This window comes from Bufo bufo, chromosome 4 (assembly GCF_905171765.1).
Source record: "Bufo bufo chromosome 4, aBufBuf1.1, whole genome shotgun sequence".
NCBI lineage: Eukaryota > Metazoa > Chordata > Amphibia > Anura > Bufonidae > Bufo > Bufo bufo.
The window spans coordinates 6,643,636-6,669,494 of record NC_053392.1 but is presented as its reverse complement, the minus strand read 5'-3'; the positions used below and the strand labels follow the sequence as shown (position 1 = coordinate 6,669,494).

At 42.0% G+C, this 25,859-nt stretch overlaps 2 protein-coding genes across 2 annotated transcripts in view; both read right to left on the bottom strand.

Moving 5' to 3' along the window:
* The window catches only part of LOC120998324 (aspartic and glutamic acid-rich protein-like), a 2,513,920-nt gene that overhangs the window by 2,419,121 nt on the left and 68,940 nt on the right, over positions 1-25,859 (bottom strand). The window lies entirely within an intron of this gene.
* LOC120998382 (gastrula zinc finger protein XlCGF71.1-like) lies at positions 4,365-5,468 on the bottom strand. Its single transcript, XM_040429052.1, has 2 exons — positions 5,240-5,468; positions 4,365-5,173 (listed from the first exon to the last, which is right to left on the bottom strand). Exons 1-2 carry the CDS (start codon positions 5,458-5,460, stop codon positions 4,552-4,554), a joined length of 843 nt encoding a protein of 280 aa, XP_040284986.1. The 5' UTR covers positions 5,461-5,468; the 3' UTR covers positions 4,365-4,551.

Below are 25,859 nucleotides of genomic sequence, written 5' to 3'. Positions count from 1 at the left end.
AGTGATCAGGGAGTCTATATGGGGTGATCAGGGGCTAATAAGGGGTTAATAAGTGACGGGGGGGGTGTAGTGTAGTGTAGTGGTGCTTGGTGCTACTTTACAGAGCTGCCTGTGTCCTCTGGTGGTCGATCCAAACAAAGGGGACCACCAGAGGACCAGGTAGCAGGTATATTAGACGCTGTTATCAAAACAGCGTCTAATATACCTGTTAGGGGTTAAAAAAAACACATCTCCAGCCTGCCAGCGAACGATCGCCGCTGGCAGGCTGGAGATCAACTCTCTTACCTTCCGTTCCTGTGAGCGCGCCTGTGTGCGCGCGTTCACAGGAAATCTCGGCTCACGCGAGATGACGCCAATCGGCGTTAGTGTGACCTGGGAGCGCCGCAGAAATGACGCCTTTCGGCGTTAGCGTGACGGTAAGTGGTTAAAATGCTGCGTTTTTGTTTGTGCTCAATTTGTATACTGACATTAAGGGGTATGGTGAACTGCTCTCTAGACATGTCCAGGCATGCATTATTCAGATTTGGGAGGGGGCGAAGGGGGACCTGTCAAGAGGACGAAAGGGGCGTGTTGACGAGTGGGGTTTTGGCAACTGGGGGCGGATTCTAAATGAAGGGGGTGGCACCTGTCACTTTTGATGACTAATATGTACGCTTCACTACTGATGTCATAAAGGCAACCTTTGGAATCAGTGGAGGCGATTGACTCCATCTTGAATCTCCTATACACTATAGATCTGTTCAAAGGTTTTAGATTTATTATTGTGCGGAAGCCGTTGTTTTTTTGACTAGAAAGAGGCCGGAGTATAAACCTTTTCCCTTTTCGGAGTGTGGTACCTCTATGACTACAAGTGATTTAATAAACCTTGAACTCTTTGCCAATTTTTTCCCGTATACCCCTGTTGTGGGTGGAAACTGAGAATCTTTCTGGAGGCATTGAAGAAAATTCTAATCTGTATCTCTGGGCTATGATGTTTAATGCCCATGGATTTCACCGGTTAAGAAAATTCTTCAATCTGCCTCCCACTCTGGCGTCATTGTCTGTTGTTCTGTTTATTTTGGGGAATAAGGATGAATTCTCTACCCCTTCCGCCTTTTGGGTAGCTCCAGCGGCCCAATTTACCCTTCCCCTTGAAGGGTTTATATTGTGAAGGGAATTGACGAAAGGGCCTCTTTTTTATTTCTTTTACCTCCGGAAACCGTTTCTTTTTGTCACCCGCTTTTCTCCAGTATCTTATCCAATACTGGACCAAAAACTAACTCCCCCAAGAAGGCAATAGAACATAGTTTAGACTTGGAGTCTTTATCCCATGCTTTCATCCATAAAGCCCTTTTGGATGCATTGGAAAGGCCTGCATCTTTTGCGGTAAAATGTACCGATTCTGCCGAGGCATCGGCCAGAAAAGCAATTGATGATTTTAATGGCGGTAGGGAATTTATGATATCCTCCCTTGGAGTTTTGTTCTTTAGGTGGTCCTGTAAGTCAGATAACCAGAAGTACATAGCTCTTGCCACAGATGTAGCCGCGATGTTGTATTTTACCCAACAGCTGCCTCCCAGGCTTGAATAAAGGATCCGCTTTGCGTTCCATTGGATCGCTTAATTGTGACGAATCCTCAAAGGGTAAGGCCATCTTTTTTACTACCTTTGCCACCTGAATATAAATTTTCGGTATCTCATAATTTTTTCCTTTCAGCTTGATCAAAAACGAATCTATTCCTGAATTCTCTGGACACCCCTAGTCTTTTCTCAGGTTCAATCCACTCATCCATTATCTCTTTGATATTCTCATTAATGGGGAATACGTAAACCCCCGAACATTTCATCCTGAACCGTACGCGGCTTGGGAGTATCCTCTATGCCCATAGTGGATCTAACTGCTTTCAGTAAATCTTCCATTTCATCCGAGGAAAATAAGTACTTTTTATCGTCCTCTACAATTTCACCCTCTGAGAGAAGTTCTTCCTCAAGCACTCTTCTAGAGGTATCCTCATCAATGTCCTCAGTATCAGAGGAGGATTGAATGGATAGTCTCGGTTTTTTGGCAGGCAGGAGAAGAGTACTAGGAGTAGTAAGTGATGCTAGGGAGGACGTAATCTCATCCTGAATAAAAGATTTCATCTCGGAAAGGATAGATGGTTGCTCCTTTTTTAAGACGTCAGAAAGCATCCCTTGCACAACTTATTTTTATAGTTATCAGGCAGTATCTTGGCACAGGTAGCGCACTTTAGAGATCTTGACTTAGATTTAGTATATCTTGCTCCCTAAGGAACAGAAGAAGAGCAACCAATTATCAGTTTGAGTATTATGTTATTAAACATAAGGATAACATACTCCCCTTTGGGGAACTCATGGTAGGAGCAGCCGGAGAGGGGTCCGAAACCTCCTGACGGGAAGTTGTAGTCTCGGGATTTGTCATAGTGGCGGTGATGACCAGCCTTATGCTGCATGAGCGCCACTTTTTTAAAACGCTTCCTGGCCACTGAAGTCATCCACAAGCACTTCCCTGTGCAATGCGCCCTGGTTCTGCCGTAAGATCAAAGGGACCCCACGTGGATCCAGCGTCAGCGGTCTGCTTCCAATATGCAGTGGAAGGAAGACCGTGATCTAAGACAGAGCGCGGGTCCCAGCATAAGCCAGGGCAAGCATCCACGTTGTCTAGCCATAGCCCTTGCCGTGGGAAGGCAGCAGGAGATAAAGGTAAAATCTTCCTGATCTTCACCTCCCAACCGGGAGGACTCTCTCTGCGTGCTTACCCCGTAGGGGCAGGAAAACACTAAGGGGGAGAAGGGGTGGGGGCAATTTAAACGCTCTCTGTGTATTCCTGCCCCTACAGAGGTCAAGGGTCATCTCTCATTGTGGCCATGGTGGTGGATGAAATGGAAAAATTATTTTCGGTTTGATAGCGATTTTTACTTTCAGCTTCTCCGAGTTTCGCTAATATATTCATGGAAGCATTTGAGACACGGCATGTATTTTGTGTGGGTGGCTTCGCTATGTGGACGATGTGTTCATGCTGTGGAGGTGTGATCAATCTTCCCTTCTACAGTTTGTTACCCATTTAAACGAGTGCCATAATTCCATCAAACTTACACTGAGTTATGATGAAAATGTTATTCATTTCTTGGATGTTGAATTACGGCACGTAGAGGGAGGATTTGAGACCACACTATTTACAAAGACCACAGATCGAAATAACCTGCAGCTTCATTCCAGCCACCACGTCCCTCACATTTTTTTAAGATACCTAGGAGCCAGTTCACATGGGCCAGAAGAATATCTAGTACTGGCAAATAATACGAAAAAATATCGCTTATTGATGGGAAATAAATTCACACAGAGGGGTTATAATAAGAAAGAGGTCACTGAAATTGGAATAGAGGTTGGTAAAAAAAAACAAGACAGGACATCAGACAGGTTAAAAAGAGGGAGAAGCAAAAGAAACAATTTGTGTAATCTTTCCAAATATGTTCGACATTCTAAACTAATAAAAAAGGTTATTCTGAAATATTGGCAGATATTAAAACATGATCAAAAATTTGGGAGAATGTTTGTTGATAACCCCCTTTTTGCCTCTCTGAATAACATGCTGATTAGTGACATACGCCCTAAAAAAATTGAAAGACAGAGTTTCCTTGCAACTCAGAGAAGGGGGCGTTCTGTGGGAATTGTAGTGCTATAATAAAAGGTGACACTGTAGTGCACCCCACACAGGGAGACAGGATACAAATTAAAGATTTTGCAACGCGCAAGACATGTAATGTCATATACTGCTTGAAATGCCCATGTGGTAAGATATATGTTGGGCAAACATCTCGGTCTATAAGGATCAGAATCAATGAGCATACGTCCAGCATTAGGAAGGAACTCAGAAGGCAGAGTAAGATGGAAACAGTGGAGGTGAAAAAACAAGGTGAAACTACGGTCGCTCGACATTTTTATGATCGGGCCCATCAGGTGTCAGAGCTCAGGTGGCAGGTTCTGGAGGTGGTAAAAAGTGGAGTCCATGGGGAGGATAACAGTAGGAGATTGTTACAAAGGGATACATTTTGAAATTTGTAGCTTTAGTGCATTTATATTATTGATCACTTTCATGTGTTAGGGTTATTTATAGCTATGCATTTTGTATAAAACTATATGATTTGTATATATTTATCAGCTGTTGGTGCTATAAAAATCCCACCTCCACCTCTACCTGCACGCATGAGTAAGGAGGCGTGTTCTCCTGAAACGTCGCGTGGATGGGAGGAGGTGTGAACGATGTCTTTCTCAGCGTCCCTCATGATGTACCACCATTTTATATTGGAATGAAGTAAAAAGAAATAAAACAAACAAAAGGTTTTATACCAGCGACTTGTGAGTAGGAGTTCTGTTGCTCACTCACATAGAATATTGGCACAATGAGGTAAAATAAACACACAAGTCTGCAAGTTTGAAAGACTAATTTCTTTATAAAACATTATTCTTAAACAAAACATCAACATGTCTTCTCTAATGTGTGGATTCTCTTATGTTGATTAAAATTTGATTTTGTGACAAAGCATTTCCCACATTATGAACATGAATATGACTTCTCTCCTGTGTGAATTCTCTGATGTCGAACCAGACGCAATTTATCTATAAAACATTTACCACACTCTGAACATGAATATGGCTTCTCTCCTGTGTGAATTCTTCTATGTACATTAAGGCTTGATTTCTGAATAAAGCATTTCCCACATTCTGAACATGAATATGGCTTCTCTCCTGTGTGAATTCTCTGATGTCCAACCAGATATGACTTATATGTAAAACATTTACCACACTCTGAACATGAATATGGCTTCTCTCCTATGTGAATTTTCTTATGTAGATCAAGACTTGTCTTATGGATAAAGCATTTCCCACATTCTGAACATGAATACGGCTTCTCTCCTGTGTGAATTCTTTTATGTCCATCAAGGTGTGATTTCTGGATAAAGCATTTACCACACCCTGAACATGAATATGGCTTCTGTCCTGTGTGAATTCTTTTATGTTGATCAAGTTTTGATTTAGCCTTAAAGCATTTCCCACATTCTGAACATGAATATGGCTTCTCTCCTCTGTGAATTCTTTGATGTTGTACAAGTAATGCTTTCCGGTTAAAGCATTTCCCACATTCTGAACATGAATGCGGCTTCTCTCCTGTAGAACTACTTTTGTTTACAGAAAGCTCTGACTTATATCTGAAATGTTTTTCACGTTCCCCACAATGAAACCTTTTACCCCGTTTCTGCCCAATATTTGGGGTAATAATCTGTGATTGGTCAGGAGAAGATTCCTCATGTTTAGGATGATTATATGAAAGATTTGGACTTGGGGTAATAATCTGTGATTGGTCATTAGAAAGTTCCTCATTCTTGGGGGAATTATTTGATGCACTGTGAAGTTCTGGATGTACATTACAGGTAATTAAGTTTTCTCCTGAAGAGCACTGCATGGTATCTTCATCTTCTTTACAATCTAGAGATAACATGATGTTTCCGTCAGGCTTCTCACATGGATTTTCTGTTAAGATTAATAATAGATTTTATGATTTTTTGGTTAAAACAATTTGATAAATGTATCACATTCCAAAGAGGCCGAATTCACATACAGTTGCAAAAAAAAAAAAAAAGTATGTGAACCCTTTGGAATGATATGGATTTCTGCACAAATTGGTCATAAAATGTGATCTGATCTTCATCTAAGTCACAACAATAGACAATCACAGTCTGCTTAAACTAACACACAAAGAATTAAATGTTACTATGTTTTTATTGAACACACTATGTAAACATTCACAGTGCAGGTGGAAAAAGTATGTGAACCCTTGGATTAAATAACTGGTTGAACCTCCTTTGGCAGCAATAACTTCAAACAAACGTTTCCTGTAGTTGCAGATCAGACGTGCACAACGGTCAGGAGTAATTCTAGACCATTCCTCTTTACAGAACAGTTTCAATTCGGCAATATTCTTGGGATGTCTGGTGTGAATCACTTTCTTGAGGTCATGCCACAGCATCTCAATCGGGTTGAGGTCAGTACTCTGACTGGGCCACTCCAGAAGGCGTATTTTCTTCTGTTTAAGCCATTCTGTTGTTGTTTTACTTCTATGCTTTGGATCTTTGTCCTGTTGCAAAACCCATCTTCTGTTGAGCTTCAGCTGGTGGACAGATGGCCTTAAGTTCCCCTGCAAAATGTCTTGATAAACTTGGGAATTCATTTTTCCTTCTATGATAGCAATCTGTCCAGGCCCTGACGCAGCAAAGCAGCCCCAAACCATGATGCCCCCACCACCATACTTCACAGTTGGGATGAGGTTTTGAAGTTGGTGTGCTGTGCCTATTTTTTTCCCCACATGGTGTTGTGTGTTTCTTCCAAACAACTCAACTTTGGTTTCATCTTTCCACAGAATATTTTGCCAGTACTGCTGTGGAACATCCAGGTGCTCTTGTGCAAACTGTAAACGTGCAGCAATGTTTTTTTTTTGACAGCAGTGGCTTCCTCTGTGGTATCCTTCCATGAAATCCATTCTTGTTTAGTGTTTTACGTATTGTAGAATTGCTAACAGGGATGTTGGCATATGCCAGAGACCTCATTGAGCAGTCTGCGCTGTGCTCTTGCAGTCATCTTTACAGGACGGCAACTCCTAGGGAGAGTAGCAGCAGTGCTGAACTTTCTCCATTTAGAGACAATTTGTCTTACCGTGGACTGATGAATAGCAAGGCTTTTGGAGATACTTTTATAACCCTTTCCAGCTTTATGCAAGTCAACAATTCTTAATCGTAGGTCTTCTGAGAGCTCTTTTGTGCGAGGCATCATTCACATCAGGCAATGCTTCTTGTGAAAAGCAAACCCAGAACTGGTGTTTGTTTTTTTTTTATAGAGCAGGGCAGCTGTAACCAACACCTCCAATCTCATCTCATTGATTGGACTCCAGTTGGCTGACACCTCACTCCAATTAGCTCTTGGAGATGTCATTAGTCTAGGGGTTCACATACTTTTTCCACCTGCACTGTGAATATTTACATGGTGTGTTCAATAAAAACATGGTAAAATGTAATTCTTTGTGTGTTATTAGTTTAAGCAGACTGTGATTGTCTATTGTTGGGACTTAGATGAAGATCAAATCACATTTTATGACCAATTTGTGCAGAAATCCCTATCATTCCAAAGGGTTCACATACTTTTTCTTGCAACTGTATATACAGACATATCCATCTATGTTACGTGCACATGTATCTATGATGCTGTGAGTTGATGTTAGCTGAACCTTTGGTCGTGACACATTTGCATAATACAGATGGATAATATGTCCGTAATAACCTCATGTGAATCTGGCCTTAGGCTGGAGAGACACATACAATATAAAATACATTTTTTTGTGCCAGTCAGAAGTGGATCCATCAGGAATGTGAGGAATACACCTTTTCCTTTCTCTGCTATGTATTTAAGGATGACTCTCGAACGTCTCCTGAGTTTCTGCAGTTTGCATATTGAGGATCTGCTTGTAGATTTAGTCTACATCAATGGAGCGAATTTGCGCAAGGAAATTGTAACAGGAGGAAGGATATCACTTTTTCTTGCTACAGTGTGCGGATAAATCATCTACTAGATGATCGATTCAGCCTGGAGTATGACACAGAAAACATTCTGAAGTCAGGGTGCAAAAAAGCTAATCAGAACATAAGCTAACATGTTTTAGTGACGTCCCAGATTCTGGTCTGCCCTCAGTGACACCCCTCCCCCCCAATCCTGGGACATTAATCCTTTAATGTTCTGGCAATTTTCCATTTTAGTTTTTTACTCCCAGCCTTCCCAAAGCCATAACTTTTTTATTTATCCATTCACATAGCCGTATGCGAGATTTTTTTTGTTGCAGGACAAGTTGTACTTTTTACTGGCACCATTTATGGTTGCATAAAATGTAGTGGGAAAGTGGGGAAAAAGTTCCAAATGGGGTGGAATTATAAAAAAAATAATTCCGCCAAAGTTTTAAGGCTTTTGTTTTTACAGCATTTCCTATGAGGTAAAACTGACCTGTCACTTCGATTATGATATCAAATGTGTATAGTTTTAATACTGGGGGGGGGGAATGAAACATTTTGGGAAAAAAACTTTTTTTTTTGAATCAGCATATGCTTAGCCTTGGGATAAAAGAACTGGGCACTCTCAGGATATAGAGATCATACAGATATTTATTATGTATAAGGCAATAAGAAAGGACAATAAAAAGAGAGAATATGGCCCTCCTATTGTACAAAACAGCACTTCCTCGCTATAACTAGCACTATGAATCTAGATAAGTACTAAGAGCTAGTATATCATATTCCTAAAATAAAACGGCAATAAAAATGGTACAATCGATCACTAAATCACAAATAACGCTGAATGTTCACTGGGAAAACTCCAAATGTCACTGTTGGGAGTTATTCCCAAACTCACTGATAAAATTCTGAAGCTACAAAGTAACAATTATTAAAGGCACCGTGGCGTGATAGTCCCACAACAAACAGGTATAACAGCGTCCCGCTCTAGATTCCACCAGTAGCGTCCCACTGGGCGAATAACATTCAAGTCTTGTTAAATCTCCTGCCAGCAAATATTCGATGAAAAAGATAGTCTTACCAGAAAAAAAATTTCCTCACCACTTCGCTGCACACCGTCGCTCTGCTGGGTCACGTTGTATAAATTACATCCAGACTTTTTTGAGTGGTCAGGTTGTTGAAATCCCACGTAGGTAAAAGTTTGGCATGTGCAGCCTGGTCTCTGCTGTAGGCCGTCACAAATTTCTTATACTTTAACCTTATCGTGGTGTTGAGCGGTGTGGTACGTAGTTCCGGCACTATCTGTTGGTCCTCACTCTTTCAAAGTTCGGGGTCCTGTTAGAGCTAGACGCGTTTCGGGGCTTAAGGTTGCCCCTTCCTCAGTAGCTACCAGTCCCCCTAAAAATGCTTCCTTTTATAGTCCTAGACTACTTCCTCAAAACCCGTCTTGGATCCTGACCGGAATCGGGACCCACAGTTTACTGGAGCTAATATTCGCTCCTAGAACACCTGGACAACATCACAAAGTCATGGACTTTCATTCTAGATTGTATTACTTTTCTTGGCTTCTCACAATTGACACTGTTACAGACGACCATGACGTATCACAGACTTATTTCCTGAAGCTTATAGATCAAGTGTTTTATGTGCTATCATGGATTCATCGTGTTGATTATTTGTCCTAATTACTAATATATGGGACCACTCTAGATAATATTATCTTTATAGAATTGTTTCTCTATCACAGAATTCCAGCTATTGTAACTTTTTCCATCAATCTATTCATCAAAATATTGTGCTTATCAGGGATATTATTGTGTTGATGTCTGATCATCCACTTTATTTCATTAATGTAATGTGTTTTCGTTGGCAAAGGGTATTCATATGACATCTGAAATGTTCAAAGTTGTAATATTATGAACTAGCCACCCTGTTGCCTCTGGAGCAAGGGGGAGGGAAGAGGCTCATGACTGTTTGCAGATAAATGTCACAAGGGACAGTGGGATTTGGTAAATCAGCTATTAGATAATCCAGATCATGTGCTCTTTGTGGATGGATCGAGGTATGGCCAGGATGGCAGGTACTACACAGGTTGGGCAGTGGTGATTAAATATGACACTAAAAAGCAGAGTCCTTACCACCACACATCTGCCCAAGAAGCAGAGCTAAGGGCTCTGGAGATGGCTTGCAGATATGCAGATGGAAAAGCAGCCAATATTTATGCCGATTCCAGGTACAGCCCATGACTATGGGCCCATTTGGAAAGCCAGAGACTTCCTGACCGCTTCAGTTAAACCCATCAAAATGGGGAAGCAGTGAGGTCTCTTATAGAAGCCCTCATGTCGCCAACTTGAGTGGCGGTGATAAAAACAAAGGTTACTCTAAAACAGACTCAGAGGAGGCAAAGGGAAAAGCCAAGGCAGATCAGGCGGCAAAAATGGCTGCCTAATTGCCTAGGCAGACCCCTGCCTTAAGTGGCCACAGCTGAGGTCCCTGAAATAACTCCTCCTATCTCGCTGGAAGTTCTTAAGACCTTACAGAACTAGGTGGGGAAGGAGGAAGGACCAGTGGATGTAAAAAGGGGGAACTGCAAATGAGGAAGGCCTAATACAGTTCCAAGGGAAACTCTGCCTTCCCAGGTCCCTCTAATCTACGATTGCACAGGCAACCAATGGGGTTACGCACCAGTCAGAAGCTGCTGTGTGTGATTTAGTACATAGCGCATGGTACGCCCCAGGGTTTAGCACTGTAGCAGTCAGATATACCAAGGATGTATGATTTTTGCACAGAACAATGTGAGACAAGGTGGTTAAGGTATCTGTTTCAACACTTGCAGACTACCCTCAACTACCCAAGGTGGGCATGTATGAGTATGTATTGTGTGTGATGACTTGTTTTCAGGATGGCCAGAAGCATACCCGGTAGCTAAGACCACAGCAAAGAAGATTATGGCTGAAGTTGTATGCAGGAATGGGGTACCTGAGACCATTGAAAGTGACACAGGTGTTCACTTCACAGGTGAAGTGATGCAGAGGATAATGAAGGTTTTAGGTATAGAACAGGCCTTACCTGCTTCGTACCATCCACAAAGCAGCGGTAGAGAAAAATAATAATAATAAAAAGGAACTGAACGGGACACTAAAGGTAAAGATTAAAAAAGCCATGGCAGAGACTGGTAAGCCATGAACAGAGTGCCTGCTGGTAGCTGTCTTTTCAGTAAGGTATATCCCTAACCGTGAGACAGGCCTTAGTCCCTATGTGGGTCAGGCCCTAGGACAGGATTGTATTTCCCACAGTGGCTCCAGATACAACATGGTTGTCTGACAGATTATGTGATCAGTTTGCACAAGCATTTGACTAAAATACATTTTCGAGTTTTTGCTTCACTTCCAGATGTTGATAAAGCACCAGGAACCTACCCACTTGTTTCTGGAGATTGGGTGGTGGTAAAAAGACACGTTACAAAAGTCCTGTCCTCAAATCCTGGCTTGATGGTCCATTCCAAGTGTTGTTGACCGCAAGCACATCAGTGAGGCTTGAAGGAAAGCCTAATTAGAGTCATTTCAAGAAAGTATTGAGTCGGGAGATTTGAAAGGATGTTTCTTGTTCCCCCTTGTGTGACTGCTGATCCTGACTAAAAGAATATGGATTCTTATTGAGGTAGTAGAAATAGGTTTCTGGGCTCGGAAAGAGGTGTGCAAAAGGAAGAACAAAGTTGTTACAGTCCGATACTTCTAGCCCAGTGACCCATTAATAGTATAGCCCAAAGACTCCTAGTATTGATAGTTCTTATGTTCACACTAATCAATGACCAGGTCATGAATGCCCTAAAAGGATTTACTTCCTATTCCTGAATTTTATCTTTAATTCTGCTATTTGCGTTAATTGTTTGATGTGTATCCCCTGCATTAGAAGGTTTTTGTTCAAAGTCGTAGCTGAGGCTACCACGGAGATGCTCATGGGAGACCTCCGTGAGGATGGGAGACAAAGTCCACTTAGCTCTGTTGGTCCCCCTTCCTGCATACAATGCCACCTGGAGATCATCGACTATAGGGACTGACATCTGACTTTCCCATGCTAAGTCCAGTGTCATGGGAGGCTATACACTAGGCTAGGTTGTCATGGAAGCTGGCGAAGAGGATTCGAAGCATGGGGACAGATGTGCTAGGCTTTTGTTAGGGAAAGAATGAGGTCCAAGGGGGGACTGATAGAGATGTGGACTACATTCTTTGAATTCAGCTAAGAAAGCTCCCAGATACTTTAGCTCTCAGACAACACCTTATCTTCTCCAGAGCCCAAAGGTTCCATCCTACCGAAGAGAACGCGCCTCCTTGCTGCGTCATATATGCTTTTCTGTTGTTAGTACAGACTCCATTACAAGATGGCCACTATAGCTAGATATTTACATACCAGAGTTAGTAAAACAATACACACTGTGCAGATGCCAAGTTCTATCTCTTTTCTTATTTTCATATTTCAGCCAATGTAACAATGCCACATGCCTCAGGGGGGCGCCTCTCTGATGTCTATATAAACTGCTGTACTTCCTGTAATAAACAAGAATTTGCTTTGACCCCAGTGTGTGTGTCATAGTTATTTTCTTCCGTGCACGTAAAACCCTTGGGTTACTATTAATTTGGAGCAGTAGAGCAAACGTAATCAGCCCCGATTGAGGGCATCTTTAACACTTTGTGAGCCTTACATAAAAGAAATCACCCCAAAATGACCCCATTTTAGAAACTACACCCTTAAAGGGATTCAAAACTGATTTTTAAAACTTTGTTAACCCTTTAGGTGTTTCACAAGAATTAATGAAAAATGGAGATGAAATTTCAGAATTTCCCTTTTTTGGCATATTTTCCATTTTAATCAATTTTTTGCAGTAACAAAGCAAGGGTTAACAGCCAAACAAAACTCATTATTTATTGCCCTGATTCTGTAGTTTACAGAAACACCCCATATGTGGTTGTAAACTGTTGTACGGGCACACGGCAGGGCGCAGAAGGAAAGGAACGCCATATGGATTTTGGAAAGCAGATTTCACTGGGATCATTTTAAGTTGCCATGTCACATTTGAAGCCCCCCTGATGCACCCCTAGAGCAGAAAAAGTGACCCCATTTTGGAAAATAAGGTGGCAGTTTTTTTTTTTAAACCACAGATTTTTTTTTTTGTCATTTCTATGTCAGAAACAATAAGAAAAATAAACATGTTACACAAGAAATGTATAACAACATTTTCCAAATAACCAAGCAATATGATCATTGTATTGGTTTTGCATATTGTTTCAACTTTCCCTCCCCCATCCCAAAACTTCATCTCAGAAATAACATTTCTTGATTTTGTTAAACTATACAGTTGAAATAAAACAACTTTATCATTAAGCTTGTATCTATTGTTTTGCTTGCATTCTTATTACGTGTTAATATTTTGTATGTATTTTATACCATGGGTCTGATATATCTAGTTTATTGTACCATTTAGTATATATGAAGGGTCTAATGGTTTCCGATATTTCCACCTCATTAAAAAAGGCCAACATATATGTTTTCCATTTCCCCAAAAACATTGCTGTTAATTTAGAACGGTGTTTTTTCTGCTTCAAGACGATCCATTTTCATACATTTGGATGTTTGCTGTATAACATTCATGATCGTAGGCAGATCCGTCTGAAGCCAAAAGGTTAGGAGGCATCTTTTTGCTGCCAAGATCATGACATGAAATGCTTCCGGGATCTTCCCTGTATCAGTGGATCTATTCATATGAAAGAGTAAGATCTCCGGATCCATTGGAATTTTGAATTTGCTGCATTTATCTATCTCGGTTATGAGAGATTGCCAGAAAGTTTTTACCCTCTGACAAGACCAAAGGCCGTGGGTGATATCGGTGTTTGGCGTTTTGCATTTGGGACACTGTGTGATTCTATCTCCCTTAATGTCTGCCTGTTTTGGGGGAAGTCGGAAACCATATATGGCCCTATGGATTATCTTAAATTGTGACTCTCTCCATATTTTACTTCTCACACTTTTCCGCAGTACATTCCAGCCCTTTAATAGTTGTTCTGGAAGATCTAAATCAGGGAAATCCCTAAGCCATGTTTTGAATAGAGATCCATCTCCTTTTCTGGTATCTATATCCCTCATGTCCATATATATAGACACTAAGTTGTGTTTAACACTTGTAGGTTTTACATAATTGTCAAAAGGGCCCTTTGAGAATTCCCTGGATAGATCTAGTACTCTGTTGCTAAGAAAAGCCCTAGTCTGGTGATAGGCCAGAAAATGTTCTGTCGGAATCTGATATACTTGTTGTAGTTCCTGAAATGTATACTATCTTTTTTCTATTGAGTTCCACATATGGCTAACCTCCGTTATACCTCTCTCTGGCCAGTGGAGAAATTGTTTGTGTAGTAAAGACGCCTGGAATTCTGGGTGATTCCATAATGTCATTTTTTTGGAATATCATGAAAGGAAGATCGAACTTCTTCCTAAATACCTTCCACGTAGCTATCATATCTCAAAGTAGTACACTGTGTTTAATTGTATGAGGTAGGTGCGAGTACTTAGTGTGCAGAACAGCATTTAAGCTTCAATTGGTGTCACTGAAAAGTATGAAGACCTATTTATCCAGTCTAGGCAATGTCTTACCAGACTTGCCACATTATATTGTCTGATATCTGGGAACCCGACACCACCTTCATTTTTATGTCTGGTTAATGTATGTAGAGCAATTCTGCTTCTCTTGGATCTCCATATAAAAGAGCGGAATGCCCCTGTAAGTGTTTTTACATCTTTATGCTTCAGTAATATAGGGAGGGTTTGCATGGGATATAGTATGTTGCCAAAGCTCATCATTTTCACTAGGTGACATCTACCCATGAATGAGACAGGTAAGTTTGACCAAGAATTGAGTTCAGCTATAATTTTCGCAAATAATGGGGGATAATTTAAGGTATATAGTGATCCTGGTGTTTTCCCTATTTTTATCCCTAAGTATTTGATATACTTTGGAGCTATGGTGACTTGCGTGTCTTGAAGCTGGCGTTTGTGTAAGGAATGTAGAGGTGACAAATCTAATATTTCACATTCTGTCGTGTTGACTTTAAAACCGGACATTTCCCCAAACTGAGAAAGAAAATCAAAAACCGCCTGTAAATCATCCTGTGGTTTTGCTAGAAAAAGTAGTAAATCATCTGCAAAAAAGGCCTGTTTGAGGGAGAGTTTTCCTATCTGGATACCTGTAATCTTGTTTGACAGGTTAATTGCCCTTGAAAGAGGTTCTAGCGCTATGTTAAATAATAAAGGTCAGAGGGGGCAGCCCTGTCTGGTACCCTTTTGTAGACTGAAAGGACGGGAAATGAAACCAGGGATGGAAATTCTTGCCATTGGGGAGCTGTAAAGGGAGTTGATATATTTTCTAAATTGGCCCTGAAATCCCATGACATCTAGTACTTCATTGATCCATAACCAGTTTACGTTATCGAATGCTTTTTCAGCATCAGGGAGTGCAGGACTAGGGCGCAGACGTGGGTTTATGATTATCTCATCTAGTATTGTCAAAACCTTGCGAATATTATAAACAGCTGATCTACCTTGTATGAATCCCGTTTGATGACTTGATATCAATTTGGGTAAAAAGATAGATAATCTGCCATTATCTTTGAGAGATATTTCATGTCGTTATCTATCAAAGAGATCGGGCGATAGGAGGATGCCAGGGTATTATCTCTACCTGCTTTAGGGAGGACTTTAATGTATGCTGTGTTCATGTCCGGTGGTATGGGTTGACCCTTCAATATCATATTGTACACCTCTGTGAGTGATTTCGTAATCTTAGGTCCAAGTACCTTATAGAATTCGTTAGTATATCCATCTGGACCTGGGGCTTTCCTATTTTTTGATTGACTTATTGTTTTCTGAATTTCTCCAAGAGTAATAGGTTAGCTTAGTAATTCTAAGTCTTCAGGTGTTATTTTTGATAAGGGGATGTTTTTCAGCCAGGTTTTCCCTGGGGTAAAGCCTCCTGGAGGTGATTTGTATACGTTTTTATAAAAGTCTCTCAAAATCTGCATTATTTCTACTGGTTGATGGCATGTAATTCCCTGTGTGTTTTTGAGTGATGATATCAGCGAAGGTGGTTTGGACCCTTTTGCTAGAAGTCTGCCTGACTTATTTCCAAATTTGAATAATTGAGCTTCCCTTTTTCTTTCATCTATCTCCTCTTTCCGTCTGATCCATTCATCATATTCTGTTTTTGAATCTATCCATTTTTGTTTAGTATGTGGTGAGGGATGAAGTGTAAAGTATGTATAGGCGTCTCTGAGAGTATTAGTTAAAGCTGTTAGTTTCGTGAGAGTCTTTTTTCTTAGGTTTCTTGTGTATGCTAGTATTTTCCCTCTCAACACAGCCTTCCCTGCTCTCCAAAAAAACTGAGGGTCATTACTCTGGTCATTTGTCTCCCCATATTCCAACCACCAATGGTTTAACATTTCTGCAAAGTTTTCATTCATAGCTAGATCTGATCGAAATCTCCACAGGAAATCTGACCCTTTCGGAATACTATCAGCGATTTCCAGGATCACTGGAGCATGGTCAGATATGACCAAGTCCCCTATGTTTATACCTATAGTTCTCTGAAGAACTTTCTCATTTACTAAAAAGTAATCAAGTCATGACCATGAATTGTGTGCTACCGAGAAATGAATGAATTCTCGACCTTCCAGGTGAAACCGTAAATAATAAATCAAGGCAACTGGACTTACTGTAGATTTCTTGAAAACGTTTCACTCGTTCTTCTAACGAGCTTTCTCAATTCTGAGTGACTGTACAATAATTCTCTGGGATTAAATATGTAACTGAATCAACATCTGGTAATTATACCCAGTATGGGGTCAAAGGTGTTGATTCCATTATCCTAATTGGAGTCAGTAGGTGATAATGACCTCCCAGAAAAAGGTGTCAAGACAGCAAGACAGCATTGTATGTGGCAGACAATAGATGTCTAACCCCCCCGCCTCTATTCAAGCTTGGCTTCTCCATTTTTACGTAGATGGCCTCCTTCACACCTTGTTTGTACCAATCGGTCTCCTTATCCAAAACACGTACTTGACTGTCTTCAAAGGTGTGACCTGTTTTTAGATATAAGTACACGGCTGAATCTTGACCAGAGGTTTTGGCTCTTCTATGCTGAGCCATACGCTGATGTAGTTGTTGTTTTGTTTCGCCGATATACAGTTCTGAGCATTCCTCATTGCACTGGACTGCGTACACAATGTTGTCCATCTTGTGTTTAGGCGTTGGGTCTTTTGGGTGAACCAGTTGTTGCCTCAGTGTGTTGCTGGGTTTAAAGCAGACAGGGGTGTGATGTTTATTAAATATCCTTTTGAGTTTCTCAGACACCCCAGCTACATATGGGATAACCATATACTTGCGTCTGTCATGCTTCTCACCCTCACTGGTAGTCTTGGTGCTCTTTCTTCTCCTTCCTTCTGTTTTGACAAAGGCCCAATCTGGATACCCACAAGTTTTAAGTGCCCCTCTGAGGTGTTTGAATTCCTTCGCCTTGGCCTCTGTGCTGGTGGGGATTTTCTCTGCCCGGTGATGTAGAGTCTGGATGACTCTCAGTTTGTGGTCTAGAGGATGGTGGGAATCAAATAGCAGGTACTGGTCTGTGTGTGTTGGTTTTCGATAGACCTCTATTCCCAGCTTCCTTCCCTCTTCCACTGTTATAAGACAGTCCAGAAATGCCAGTTTGTTGTTCTGCATATCTTCCCGCGTGAAATTGATGTTATGATCCACTGAGTTGATGTGGTCGGTGAAAGCCTGTAACTCTTGTTTATGAATTTTAACCCAAGTGTTATCCACATATCTGAACCAATGACTCGGTGTAATTCCCATGAAAGTGGTCAGGGCTTTCCTTTCTACTTCCTCCATATACAGGTTCGCTACAATAGGTGAGACTGGCGATCCCATAGCAAAGCCATGTTGTTGCTTGTAGAACTTGTCCTTATACTTGAAGTAGGTGGTACTCAGACAAAGGTCCAGTAAGGTGCACTCTTGGTCTGGGCTAAGTTCTGTTCTGCAGCCTAAGGTGTTGTCTAGTAGCAACTGTTTCCTGACTGTTTCAATTGCCTATGTAGTGGGTATGCAGGTGAAGAGGGATGTAACATCATAGGAGACCATTGTTTCTTCTGTGCCCAATACCAAGTTCTGGATTTTGGTGGTGAAATCCTGAGAGTTCTGTATGTGATGTTGTGTGTTTCCAACCAAGGGTGCTAGTATTCTGGCTAAGGATGAAGCTACGCCATACATCTCGTAAACCTGTTTCTACCGACAGTTTCATCAATACTTTATCTCTGGATCTAGGTAATATTTGTCTGCTTGTGTTGCTACGCCTATCTTCTTCATGGGACATCACTGCATTCATATCTCCCGCTATTATTTGTAATGAAACTGAGTCTGTGTGTATCCTGTCTCTCAGGTCTCCAAAGAAGCCAGTGTTAGTGTAGTTTGGCCCATATACATTATAAATGCTCAGAGTCTCTGATGGAGATTCGAGGATCAAATGTATCAGCCTCCCCTGCTGGCCCTGTGTGATTGATTTCACCTTGTGTATTAATTTCTTATGTAATAGTATCAACACCCCTCCTTTGGAACCCACAGAAGATGAGCCCTGAATTTCACCCACCCACAATTTCTGCATTCGAAAAAAATCAGACTCAGGTAGGTGTGTTTCTTGGGGCAAGGCTATGTCTGCTTTCAGGCGTTTGAGGTGTTTCAGCACCATTAATCTCTTATGTGGGGACTTTAGTCCCTTGACATTCCATGAAATGATCCTTGTCACGGTACCATGTTGTGATGCATAGTAGCTGACCTACAAGCTTTTCTACCGATTTTAAGCATATGTTTAAACCGAGATGTATATAACTCCCCCTTATAACATTTGAACAAAATACATTGAACTAAAAATTTGATTAACATCCTAAACATTTGTAAAAGATATATGATTCGGACATCACTTTTTTTTCCGACATGAGTTCCTATCCTTTCCCAAGAACACACATATCTACAGTGCTCCTGACTAACCCGCTCTCTTTTGTACTTGGCAAAAAGGCATTTCAAAAGTTATACTTTTGAGCTTATTGTTATTCAGACTTCTCCCCCCCCCCCTTTTTTTATTTTATCTTTTCCCCCATTTTGCTGTTTTCTTCCTATAATCCCCCCAATTTTTTTCTCTTTGACCTCCCTTTCAGTACCTATCCCACCAGGCAATATTCTGTACCCCCTTATACTACACCAGGTTTAGCGCGATGAAAGTTTAAGTATTTGCTTGAGGTGCAGATTTTTTCTGTTCTATCTGATCCTGTCGTTCTCCATCACCAGACGATTCGGTCTGTTGTTCCCCCTTCCTTGTTGGAGTCTACGTCTCTTATGATCTGTATCCGTAAGGCTTGAGCAGCAGATTACGCCATCTTGTAGAGCTTGCTTTGCCTTTTGCAGATCATGGAATAGAGTAGATGAGCCGGCATCGTCAAAAACTTTCAGGGTTGCAGGATATAGCAATGTGAATTTGGTTTGTGAGCGATATAGCTCTGAGCAGATAGAGGAAAATTATCTTCTTCTTCTGGTCACCTCTGCAGAGAAATCCTCAAATAACAGCATCCGATACCCTCTTATCTCCAGAGGGGACTTGCGCCGTTTGTAGGCTCTAAGAATGGAAGTTTTGCATAATGACTTGCCTTGGTCTCTGATGCAGTGCAGGATGAAGTGCAGATGCCTTTACATCTTGTTGTGGGGTCATTTGTGGCGGGCCTATTCTGTGGGCTCTTTCCACTTTGCAAACTGTGGGTATATTGAGATGCCGCTGGTAGCTCTTTTTCACATATGGTCAGGAGATCTTGCATGGGTATGAATTCAGGGACTCCGACCAGGCGCAGGTGCAACAACCTGCGCCTGGATGCCTGGAACGATTCTCCAAGTCATCGATTTTTTTCCCCCCAGTCTCTTGTTATAATAGCTTTGCATGTGTAGTCTGGAGCTGTAGATAGCTATCTTCTAGGGAACTTATCCTACCTTCTGATGTGGTTATTCTTCGGCCATGTTCTGTAAGCTCCCGTTGAAGCTGCGACAGCGATTCAGATACTGTGGATGACAGTGACTCTTGTAGATCTGGTAATATTCTGGCTGCCACTTCCAGTGGCAACCTTTTGTAGTCTACTGTGGTCTCTGAATTCATATCCTCACCATTCATCGATCCATCCTCTGGTGGTGAATGAGGAGACTTGACTGGTGCGAACAGGGGAGCGGGATCCGCCATGCTGCGTGTCTCAGCGGTAGCCTTTGTTGTCTTTTGCTGCCCCTTCTGCTTCGTTTTGCTGCCCATACTGACCAGAAACCGGTCCATAAAGTACGGGGTTGGAAGTGATCGTCGGTGTGCCCAGACCCTGCACTGTTACAAGGCTGGTATGTCGGGGAGCAATTGGTAATTAGAGCTAGGAATCGCGGAGCTCTACACCGTGTGTAGTTTTGATGGTACTATTTTAGAGTACTTATGATTTTTGGTTGCTCTATATTACACTTTTTGTGAGGCAAGGTAACAAAAAATAACTGTTTTGGCACCGTTTTTATTTTTTGTTATTTACAATGTTCATCTGACAGGTTAGATCATGTGCTATTTTTATAGGGCAGGTTGTTACGGATGCGACAATACCAAATATGACTTTTTTGGTTGTTTGTTTCAGTTTTACATAATAAAGCATTAAAAAAAAATTTATATGACTTTATGATCGCTTGGTATTACACTTTTTGTGATTTAAGGTGACAAAAAATGGCTTTTTTGCCACAGTTTTATTGATTTTTTTTATGGTGTTCACCTGAGGGGTTAGGTCATGTGATATTTTTATAAAGCAGGTTCTATAAAACCGTGGCAATACCTAATATGTATACTATTTGTTTATTTGTTTCATTTTAGCACAATAGCAGTGGGGTCCTAAGGATGTCTTTCTGGCAGGTCACAGCTCTGCATGCAGCCAGTAGCATTTTAAATGTGAAGTGGGGGGAAGGAAATGTGCTAAACACCGATCTTGACAGCCCCCCTCCTAATAAAGTGACCTCACTCCTAATAATGTGACCCCACTCATAATAAAGTGACCCCCTTATTAAGGCGTTATGCAGACAGGAGCACTGTCCCTGATATCCCAGCCTCAAGTCCTGAGTGCACGATGCGCATGGCGTCATTGGTTGCTATGACGCCGTGCCCTTCGTGCACTAAGCAGGACAGGATTTCACGGACCATGTTCCATGGATGTCTGCATGATGCCTTAAAGTGTTGCTGGATTCCCCCCTTTCCCAATAAGTACCGTATGTTAGCAGCATATCCCCCCACATAAACTTGTGTCAGCAGCAGATCCCCCCATAACATTGTCATCCACTGATGTTCTTAGCTACAGTACCCCCATAATTGTAGTGCTAACAGTTCTTCCATTACTGTATTCTATTGCAGAAAATTACCGTAGTCTCCTGCTGCATACTGTACATTTCTGAACGATGTCAAAGCAGAAAAGGCTTTCGTATAAAATTCCTTTTAAACTAGAGGTGATAAAATACGGCAAAGAGCATGGAAACAGGGCAGCGGAGAGACATTTTGGGCCGCCTCCAACTGAAAAGATGATAAGTGCATGGAGGAAACAAGAGGATCGGTTGGAGAAAGTGGAGAAAAGTAAACACACTCTTCGTGGGTGTGCTGCAAAGTGGCCACAGCTAGACGTGGACATGAAAGAGTGGATCACATGTCACAGGAACGTCTTGCTGCAGAGAAAGGCATTGACGACTTCACTGGATCGGCATCATGGTGCTACAGATTCATGAGAAGATGTGACCTTGCTATGCGCACCAAAACAAGAATTGCACAAAAAATGCCCAAAGAATATGAGTCCAAGATTCTTTCTTTTCATAAATTTGTGCTGGATTCAAGAAAGAAACATGGCTATGAAATAGGCCAGATTGGGAACATGGATGAAGTCCCGTTAACCTTCAATGTTCCATCGAATAGGACCGTCGATGTGAAAGGCGCAAAAACCGCAACTGTGAAGACCTCAGGACACGAGAAAACGCATTACACGGTTGTCTTGTCCTGCTGTGCAGATGGCACCAAGCTGCCACCAATGCTGATTTTTAAAAGGAAGACCATGCCAAAAGAGGTGATCCCACGAGGAGTGATTGTCCATGTTCACAACAAAGGGTGGATAGACGAAAATGGCATGAAAGTATGGATCGTAAAGGTGTGGTCCAAAGGCACTGGAGGACTTCTGAAGAAACCTGCCCTACTAGTGCTTGACCAGTTTAGGGCACATATCAGCGAAACCACAAAAAACAAGATTTAAGGAAGTGAACACCCATCTAGCTGTAATTCCTGGGGGGATTACCAGCCAGCTACAACCTCTAGATGTTTCCATTAATAAGCTATTTAAAGTGTTCATGAGGGAGGAATGGAACAAGTGGATGGCAGCTGGGAACCATGACCTGACTCCCACTGGACGGATGAAGAGGCCCACCATCACCCAAGTCTGTGAGTGGGTGAAAACATCATGGCAGGCAGTCAACGATGAAATCGTCGTCAGAGCCTTCAAAAAGTGTGGCATTAGCAATGCCTTGGATGGCACTGAAGACAATATGCTGTACGACGAATCTAAAGGCAGCAATACTAGTGATACTGAGCCACAGAGTGTAATTAACCTGGACAGTAGTAATAAGGAGTTTTTGGGGTTCCCTGATGAATAGAGGAGTACTGTACCTGGACATTTAGGTTAATAATGATGGTTATTAATGCTGCTGGTTACTACTGTTAATGTTTACAGTGTAAAAATATTGGTCTGTTATTTTATTAAAAGTTTTGACACACCTTTTGTCAAAAATATTTTTTTCCTATTTTCACCCTCTAAAACCTAGGTGCGTTTTATGGGCCGGTGCTTCTTATAGGGCGAAAATTTCAAAAGTTGGTGATAACCCATAAGAGTCAAAGAATATAGAGTCCTTATCATACAGTATAATTAACACCCAATGACTGCCCTGTTTATGGGAATCATCTGTGATCACGATGTATGCAGCAGGCCTCTGTAGTACTGGCTCGTCTGGAAGAAAGTCGCTCGGAAATACTCCTGCGAATAGGAACCTCATATACGGATCAGATTTAGCCAGAATCGTAAGTTGTAGATTCATTTCTCAAGCTCGCAGGGCGGTGATTATTCATTTCTCAAACTTGCAAGGCGGCTTAGTTAAAAGTCGCAAACTATCTCCCTTCTATTATTAATTTCCACTATATTTGTATTTATAGAGTAAACTATCATAATTACTGTGCAAAGCGCACTTCCGCTCTAGGATTCCCAGGTTTAATGAGCGAGAAATGTCCGCCTGGTTCTTTATCTGGTGACAAATCAAATGCAAAAAATGTGTATCCGTTCATAAATTCATCTCTGTCTATGGCTAATCCACTATCACTTGTCTGTTTTCCCGATATATGGAGAAGCGACGCGTTCTCCCTGACAGCCGAGTCAGTCTCAAAATTCGGTTGAAATGGCCTTGCGGAGATCTGTTGGCTGTCCAGGTGCAGTGATGTCTGATTCACATCATAGTGGTGGAAGCATAGCGGATTACGATTGTATGATCCGCTAAAGGCTTCATTTTCCCCAAAACCTATTATTACTGTGTTAGGAAGCTGCCCCAGAAACAGATTCTCCCGATTCTTAATTCTCGTACCAGCCGGTATGCTGTACACCTTGAGACAGGCTCTATCAATGGAGTATTTTGCGGTAGCTGATAGAAGGGCCTGACTGTGGCCTATTCTGACTGCTGAGGATACCTGTACTCTCTTTACATACAGAGCTGCTTGTAAGATTTGTACTTTAAACTGCTCTGCATCTGCAGACATCAGGCAGAAAGCATCTTTATTTCTGGTCAGTTTAATTTTCAGGTCCAGTTCGTTCAGTATGAGTTTAGGTTGATTAAATATATCATATTCGGTCATAGCGACAGCATAAGGATCTGACAAATGAATGGCTTTTGCGAGTTTTGTTGTATAAACAGATATTGAATTTTCAGGCTAAATTTTGGAAGATGCGTTACAAGGCTGCGTTATATAAAAGGACCCAGATTCCATGGCTTATAGAGAAGTCAGTTGCTTTTCACCGATCCGGCTATTGAATTTTGCAGGGTTAAGTACGTCACTTTACGAAAAAATTAGTTTTACCCCTCACACGTATTTTTCTCAGTATCTTTTCTATTCCGTACACACATTCAGCAACTGCTGGGACTTTCTGTAACTCTTCTTTGTAAAACTAACCTGCTATTAGATCATTACCCAAATCAACGAGTTCATACATAGGTTTTTGAAATCTCGTGTTAACGCCCGAGACGATGAAAATTTCCTCCGTGTAAGACTGTTCATACCCTTTTAGCGAAAGTCCATTTATACTGAGTAATTCTGACATGGTCACCAATTTTTTAAGTAGGTCTTGCTGGTTTAAGACTCATGCATTTGCCATAAACGATCCTAAATATTCTTAAAGAATTGTTATTTGTTACGTCAACAGGTCTGCACAGGATTGTATTGTGGCATATATGATTATAGCTGTATAAAAAATTATTTAGAACATCTATATATCAAATTGTATTGCATCTATTTAAAAATTTCCACATTTGTTTTTAACGTTCTGTTAAATCGTAACAAAAGCGTCTTTCACTGTGTTTGTAGTAAAGAAATGGTGGATATTGCGCTCTTTACAAAGACGCTTCATAGCACTGTTCATAAATTCCCGACCCCGATCCGTCTGTAGCTTTTTAGGTACACGGTGATCATTCTTGAAAATCAATTCAAAGGCTTTCGCTACAGAGGAGCCTGTCTTATCTTTCAGGGGAACACACCACGCATATTTTGATAATACGTCAATCACGGTTAAAATATATTTTATGCTGTCATTTCCTTTGGCGTAGCTTGACATATCACACAGGTCGCTTTGCCATTGCAAGGCGATGGACGACACTATGACCTTATTTCTCACAACATTTTTTCTTACGGGTTTATGCGGTGTGTACGCTCTTGGTTGTTTAACCACGCAGTGTTTTTTAACAGATCTGTATAAACTCTCCAAGCCACCAAAAGATCCGGGTGCTTTAGGATTAAAATAGGTCTTTTGTGGGGCGTGGCTTTGGCATGGCGGCGTGAAGACGCATGTTGGGAGAGCTCCGTGACCTGCTTCAGGAAAACTAGCAGAGACCACCTTCCTACTTATTTCTTTCTGGCCATGACTAAAGGGAGGCGATCGAGAAGCCAATCCGCGGTCCCTCCTGAACATTCCATCGGCCGTTTTCTCCGCTCCAACCAGCAAGGAGGCTCAGAGTCGCCTACAATGGCCGCCACTTCCTCCTCACTGCGGCCCGCGGCGCAGCCGTTCTCACCAGCGCCAGCCTCGGGGATCCCTCTTTTACAAGAGCAGCACCTGGGTGAGCTTCATCCACACCACTCAGTCCCGGCCTCCTTAAGTGAGATGGACACCCGACCGGATCCCTCACTACGCCCCACAGCTCCATACCATCTCTCAGGTACCGCCACTCAGGCGAGATCGGGGCCTACTAAGTGTGACGGCCAACACGCCCGCGCCTCCTCGCCTCGCCCGGCAGGTCGCCATGCAAATGGGACTCAGCAAGCTCTCGAGAGGGATAACGCTCATAGCCACACTTTTACTGCTAGCCCCTCAAGGGGTGCCATTGGGGGGACGCCTCAGGCCCTGTTGAACCCTGCTCCTACTCAGGGCCACTTATTGTCCACCCCTGACGCTCAGTCTCCCAGTCAAGGCATGCCTGCCATCTTCTCCTCGCTGACACAGCAACCTGAGTCTCAGGGGCTCCCCCCACCCCCATCTACCATCGATCGCACATTGGCAGAACTATGGGAAATGGTGCGGGCACTGCCTACAAGGTCTGATCTAGAGGCACAAGTGGCCCGTATTGAGACCAAACAGGCCCAGGCTCTCCAGGCAGTTCGTGACGATGTTCAACAGCTAGACGACCGTCTATCATCGTTAGAACGCCACTGTGCAGCCACAGCCTCTAACGGTTCGTTCTCACTCCATGTCCCTGTCTGCACATGCCTCTCAATTGCAGGACTTCTCTTTACACCTTGACGACGTGGAAAATAGAGGCCGCCGAAACAACCTTAAACTCCATAACATCCCGGAGTCTGTCCCCAGCGACCAATTACACTCTACCGTGGTCGACATATTCAATTCGGTCCTAGATAATCCACCTCTGACCAAGATCG

Bases quoted from the DNA above. Each gene is read 5' to 3' on its own strand.
- LOC120998382 (XM_040429052.1), bottom strand. From the start codon at position 5,460: ATGCAGTGCTCTTCAGGAGAAAACTTAATTACCTGTAATGTACATCCA. The intron at 5,174-5,239 runs GTTTCATTGTGG...AAACAAAAGTAG, and splicing joins GGGCAGAAACGGGGTAAAAG to TTCTACAGGAGAGAAGCCGC.